At 34.8% G+C, this 6,889-nt stretch overlaps 1 protein-coding gene across 1 annotated transcript; it reads left to right on the top strand.

Moving 5' to 3' along the window:
* The first annotated feature begins 315 nt into the window (after positions 1–315).
* LOC143529716 (cytochrome P450 716B1-like) lies at positions 316–2,006 on the top strand. Its single transcript, XM_077025447.1, has 4 exons — positions 316–816; positions 898–1,345; positions 1,422–1,609; positions 1,695–2,006. The coding sequence occupies exons 1-4, from the start codon at positions 316–318 to the stop codon at positions 2,004–2,006; spliced, it is 1,449 nt and encodes a 482-aa protein (XP_076881562.1).
* The last annotated feature ends 4,883 nt before the right edge of the window (positions 2,007–6,889 follow it).

The raw sequence follows: 6,889 nt of genomic DNA on the forward strand, positions 1-6,889 counted from the left end.
ATATATGATTAGTGGTTAAGATTAGTAGATCTAAAAACGTTATAGTTTTCTATTTATACAGTATAGTGTCTACTTAGGTGGTATGCTTTATTTCAAAACATTCTCACACTTTTCTACAAAACAATTGTTTTTTATTTGAACCATCTTTTGTTACATAAATTTATCCCTTAAATAATGTTTTTTACAAATTAAATATTGGTGACGAAAACGGCTTCTTGAATGATGCCATTCCCATAAAATGACAACCGGTGAACCAACAAACATGTATAAAGCAAGGGAAGTCCGCCATAAAATACACCCTGGTGTTTTCTTGCCATGGACTTCATGATTTTCATAATTTTATTATTATTGTTGATTTTGGTTCCCACAATTTTTCTTTTCCAAGATAAGAAGTATAAGAATCAACTACCACCTGGTTCGTTGGGGCTGCCTGTAATAGGGCAAAGCCTTAGTCTTTTAAAGGCCTTGAAAACCGACAACGTCGATAAATGGCTTCAAGAACGAATAACAAACTATGGTCCTGTTTGGAAAGCAAATCTATTTGGATACCCGACCGTTGTTTTGCATGGTCCAACCGCAAATAAGTTCTTTTACACTTGTGATGGGAACTTACTCACCAGCACTCAACCACCGTCGATCAGTAGGATCTTGGGATCCAAAAATATATTTGAGTTGTCCGGAAATGATCACAAACGAGTAAGAGCTGCAGTAGGTGCGTTTCTTAAGATTGAAGTGTTGAAGCAACATGTTGCAAAAGTAGATGAAGAAGTCCGACACCACCTTCTAACCTATTGGCATGGGAAAAATGAGGTCCAGGTAAACTATATCGAACTTGTACATATATTTAAGTGTGTTACAGTACTAGAATTATTAATATTCTAGATTATAACCATGTAGGTGCAACCCTTGGTCAAGACCTTAACCTTCAACATAATTTGCTCGCTTCTTTTTGGGATTGAAAGAGGACCGCAAAGAGAGAAATTGCTACCACTTTTCCAGGATATGATTGAAGGTATTTTATCGGTCCCAATCAATTTGCCTTTCAGTAAATACAATCGTGCGGTCATGGCAAGGAAGAAACTTGTGCCGATGCTTATTGAACTTTTACGCAAGAAAAAAGAGGCACTTAAAGAACAAAATCAACAACGTGGTCCTTATAAAGATCTAATCACTTCATTGCTTAGCATCCGTAATGATGATAGCTCAACAACGATGTCTGAAGAGGAGATCATCGACAACATCATCGTAGTGATGGTTGCAGGATATGACACAACCTCCATCCTTCTTACATTCTTCGCTAGGCTTTTAGCTAACAATAAATCTATCTACTCTACTATAGTTCAAGGTAACACAATATTCCTCTATGTTGTACTCAATTGCAAAAACATATATTAAGATGTATGCACAAGCCTCAATTACAGAACAACAAGAAATTTCAAGTAACAAAGCACCGAAAGAAGATTTAATATGGGAAGACCTCTCGAAGATGAAGTACACATGGAGAGTAGCATCTGAGGTATTGAGGATAAACCCTCCTGTGGCTTTGAGCTTCCGACGAGCTAAACAAGATATTGAGTATGGAGGATTCATAATTCCAAAAGGATGGCAGGTATCGAACAAAACTAATTAATCGACAAAATACCACATATATATAAAACAATCACTTATATTGATTTTATATGATGTGTTTTCAGGTGTTGATATCTATTCCCTTGACACATATGGATGATAGAATTTTCCAAAATCCAACCATGTTCGACCCAATTCGTTTTGAAAAAAACACACCATCACCACCACCACCACCACCATTTAGTTACGTGCCGTTTGGAGGTGGCCCAAGGATGTGTCCTGGTATGGAGCTTGCGAAAATGGAAACTTTGGTCATGATCCATCGTCTGGTGACAACATTCACTTGGGAGCTACTTAAGAAAGATGAATCCTTTAAGAGAGTTCCAATGCCAGAATTTGATCAAGGACTGTTAGTTCAACTCAAGCCCCTAAAGTAAACCATGGTGTCTTGTCAAGTATAAACAAATTATGAGAAACACGTTTCTTTAAATATCTTCTTACTACACTATTAAAGCAAAACATGGTATTTACATGGCCTTCAACTAACATGTTTACATAAGTTTTCAAGTCATCATATTTCTATCTATAGAATTTCCACATATTTAACAAATTAATTTAAATCTAAGCACCTCCTATTTTATATGACAATTAATAGACAAAACTATATTTTGCAAAGTTGATGAGACAGTAGATTAAAATCTTGCAAACTTAATGAAACAGGTAACTCCTTATAATAGCCTCATGTGGAACTCAGAATCCCTTATGATGAAAAAAGTCATTAAAGTTTTTTTTTTTTTCAAATTATTAAATGTTAATGATTTTTTATTTATTTTGTTAATTTCTTTTTGTTACACGATGTTTTTGTAAAACTATAGCAAGTAATAAAAAAATTTCAGTCACAAAATATTTTGTCCACTAATATAGCGAGTAATAACACGATTTAATTTGCTGTCTGAATTTTTAAGCAGCCAATAATAGGGATGGGCAAATTCGGGACTGGTACCGGTGCCGTACCGGACCGGTAACGAAATTGGTACCGATTTGGTACCGTCGGTACCAACGTTTTGAGTTTCGGTACTGGTATGGGACCGGTATTTCCCGAATTTTTACCGTAAATACCGGTACCGTCCCGGTCCCGTACCAGTACCGGTACCGAACCGAATATTTCGGTACCGGTACCGGTACCAAGAATCCGCGATTTTCAGGACCGGGATTTTCGAGACCGGGACCGTTCGGTACCGGTACGATCCCGATCTCATCATCCCTAGTCAATAGTCAAATTTGATCAATAATTTTTAAATCTTTCCACTAATTTTGTCAACCATTATAAATTTCTAACTTATGTCAATTTTATCGACTAATTTTCTTCGTTGTTAATTTGAATTAAATAACAAGATTTGAAATCATTAAAAAAACTATATGTGAATATCAAACCACATCACTACTTTTATTTTCATATGAGATCCTCTACAGTATGGTTTTGTAGAATTTTATAATTCAGCCAATGTTTCTTCTCTTAATCTTATATTTTCTCATAGGTTTTCTTAGATGTTTATACAATAATTATCAATAACTAGATAACACCCGTCGCGTTGTGGCGTCAGCGTAATTTCGCGAATTCAATCGGTATCATAAAATTTCGTAATGACAACACTAAGATTAAAAAATATTTCTATGAGCACCTAAAACAATAACTTCACACTTACAACTTATGATCAATGTGTCACAAATAAGCTTTGTATCAGTTAGCTTTGTTACGACACTGACATGATGACCTTCGTTTGAGTCAATCAAAAACCTAATTATTCTAAATAGTTAGAGCAAGTTGGGTATCGTATCACAAGGAGTATGTGGTCAACGCAATTCGTGTAACAGATTTAATATTATGAAGTACTGGTTTTTAGTGCTGATCACACAAGCAATAGTTTGAATTAAGAGAACTAAGCAACGAGCAAGCAACAAGTATTAAGCAGTTAACAAAGCAAACCACACCCGGTGTCACACCCCGACCAAAGGCGGCGGAACATGCCGGGGTGCAACGATTGCTCATAAGCGCATGACACTATTTAAAGCGACAATATTTAACAAACTCATTTCATTTCACAACATCGAAAATGTCACATAACCAAATACTCATAACTCAAATACAACAAAATATAACAAAATATAGCAAATCAGATATTGTTCATTTTTGCTAATATCCTAACGGTATTTGTGACGTTTGCTTCACCGAACTCCATAATCAACCTAGATGCAAACATGTAACATTTCATAAAATAAAGTTTATCAACACAAAGGTTGGTGAGCAATTCATATGTTTGAACAATAGATATATAGTATGAAAAGCCACAAAACTAGTATACAAAACCATAAATAATAACTATAAACTTGGATAAATAGTTATCGCTAACTAGTTAGCGACACCCAACTATAAGGGGTTGCCAAATAGTTTAGGATTTTATAGTTATCGTTAATTGCATTACGTTAACGACACCTTGCCATGAGGGGTTGCCAAATGGTCTAGGATTTATAGTTCCACCATCCAAAAGCGATAAACACATAGTCAAATAAGCATAGAACACCAAATCGAGCAATTATTCAAGTAAGGTATACAACAACGTTTGTGGTTTAAGACCCAAGTATAAAACATTTAGTCTAGATAAGTTGAAATGTCACCCCAAAATAAAAGATAGAAAACGGGGTATGAAGTTACTCACGTTCAAGTAATAAACTTGAAAGATTGATTATTTGGAGATTTGCCGGAACAACGAGTTTAACGTATGAAACCTAAATAAAAGAAAGTCTTGGATTTAGAAAGGTTGTCTTGAAGATCTTTAAATAAAATAATTGTTGCAAAAACTAATCAATTAAAGTTCAAGGTTTAAAATGTAACTATTTAAGAATTTATAATAATAACCCTTTTAAAAAATGTAAGTTTGCTCAAAACCGGGTTAAAGTATCTAACCTTAATATTTACTTAACCAATGTTAAGTAATAAGGTGGGGAAAATGCTAAAATGCAAGTTCCATTAGGCTAAAGATACTAAAACGGGTTTTTAACGAGTGTTCGGGTTGTCGGTTCGGGTCTTCACAAATGGTCAAACCCAAAGTCAACTTTCCAAAATATTAATTGTCATGAGATAACTCATTAAAACATACTAACACTTAACCAAGTATGTAGATCTATTGTTTAGAACTAACAACGCACGTTAAGCGAGTGTTCGGTTTTGTCGGTCCAAACTATGTTATGAGATCAAGTTGGATCCAACTATTCCAAGTACTTAAGAAAATAATTAAAATCAGTTTGTAAACTATTTTTTAAAGAAATATACAAGTCTTGATAGCTAAAAACACACTTGTGTGTCTTAAGCGAGTAAAAGTCGGTATAGTTCGGTTTGGTTCGGTCTCCATTTCACAAATAGTTCATAGATGGTTTCTACATGCCCAAATATCATAGAACTTGTATATTGGTTTATAAATGAAGAAAACTTAAATTTTACAACAAAAAAAGTTAACTACAAGTCTTTTAAGCAAAAGTTTCGGTTTAGTTCGGTTTCCATCTCCCAACGAGTTCATAGATGGATTCCATATGCTTAATATCAAAGAACTTGTGAAAATGATTTTTGAAACTCAAATCTAGCAACAAACATGTTTAAACAACTATTTTAACAAAACTAGTAAACAAAAGTTCGGTTTCTGGTTTGGACTAGTTTCGGTTAAACCTAAGGTTAGTCTTATACAAACCCATACCATGGAACTTGTAAATAAGATGAACAAACTAAAGGGTTAGAAGTTAGTCATAAGTGATATGTATAATAAGTTATGTGTGTGTAAATATATATCAAGAACACGAAGTCCTCCATGAAGCCTTGCCTTATGACATTCGAAACTTAACTAACCAGAGTCGGTGAAGTAACAAATAAAGGAAACAAGGGGTGTGTACTATATATATATGTTGTACCACCATATTCAAGAGTTAGTAATGTTAGATGAACAAGTTAGAATGAAAGACTATAGTTAGTTTGACTTGAGAAGTCAAAACTTCAAGAATACATAAGAAATAACAACCTTAAATCTATGGAGTTTTGAGAGAGTTTTTGGAGATGTAGCAAGAGTAAAATGAAGAAGATGGGTGTGTATATATAGGGAATGAGTGAAGGGTTGGGTATAAAGATTCTTTTATGGTTTGCATAAAAATGAGTATGTTTAAATGGTCAAACAATGCATAATATAAAAAAACCAATATTTTATATATTTTATATATTTTAAATGACAAGATCCAATATTTTATATATTTGAAATGTTCAGGTTACAAACGGGTTGGGTTTACATAACAAAAGTGACCCGAAATTGACGAATGTCACACCCGGAAATTCAAGTAAGCAACCAAACAGTATCTCATGCAACCTAACAGATTGATTATCAATGATTAACTGAAAACTGATCAACCAGATAAAACCTTATACGTCAACAATTGCTTTACACACGACACTGGTTATCAAACAGTCCTTGCCAGTGTGACTCAGTTAAGGGTAATTGTACGTTTTATCGTATTCAATCTAACCAAACAGTTATATGACTAATTATCTAGCAACTGGTAACAGATCGTTCAGATCAACGTAAACCTAAACCGACCGAACACACAGAAATACTAAATATCAATAATCATATATCAATCATCAATAACAAAACATAAGTATTCTTAATCACATGAGAAAAACTGTAAATGGTTACAAACTATACATCCCGGGTGCGATTCTAGGAGATTAGCCGAGGCTAGACATCATCAAATCTTCGATACGGATGATAGGGATCATGCGGGAGGTCTTGACACGAGCTAGGATAATGGAAATCGCCTATAGGACTGCTGGAAATCGCCTTTGGTTCGTAAAAACGGAGTTAGGGTTCTTTTGAATGAAAAATATTATTTAACCCTAAATTTCCCGTCTGAGCATCCCGTCGCGATATGCGATGGGGTCTTCAACGGTCCATCGCGTATCGCGATGGACTAGGAAAGTCAACGAACAAATTAAACCCATGGCGATACGCAATGGGCCTTCAGCCAAGCCCATCGCGTATCGCGATGGGCCATGTCATCAGCAAACTTCTTACTTTCTCTAGTTTCGCGTGCTGGACATCCCGGGTCTTCATACCGTGTCACCACAGGTCCAAATTATGCACTTTAACGCCTGTGACCTGAAATCCAATAAAACACGTATGAATTGTCGATAGTTCTAGAATAAACAGTTAAAACTAAACAATACAAGAACTAAAACATATACAAATTAACCGACCATCATGACACTAAACCCAACAATTAA

This window comes from Bidens hawaiensis, unplaced genomic scaffold, assembly GCF_021521415.1.
Source record: "Bidens hawaiensis isolate Kalapana, Puna unplaced genomic scaffold, B.hawaiensis_p1.1 tig00008655_1, whole genome shotgun sequence".
Classification (NCBI taxonomy): domain Eukaryota; kingdom Viridiplantae; phylum Streptophyta; class Magnoliopsida; order Asterales; family Asteraceae; genus Bidens; species Bidens hawaiensis.

Bases quoted from the DNA above. Each gene is read 5' to 3' on its own strand.
- LOC143529716 (XM_077025447.1), top strand. From the start codon at position 316: ATGGACTTCATGATTTTCATAATTTTATTATTATTGTTGATTTTGGTT. The intron at 817-897 runs GTAAACTATATC...ATAACCATGTAG, and splicing joins ATGGGAAAAATGAGGTCCAG to GTGCAACCCTTGGTCAAGAC. The intron at 1,610-1,694 runs GTATCGAACAAA...ATGTGTTTTCAG, and splicing joins TAATTCCAAAAGGATGGCAG to GTGTTGATATCTATTCCCTT.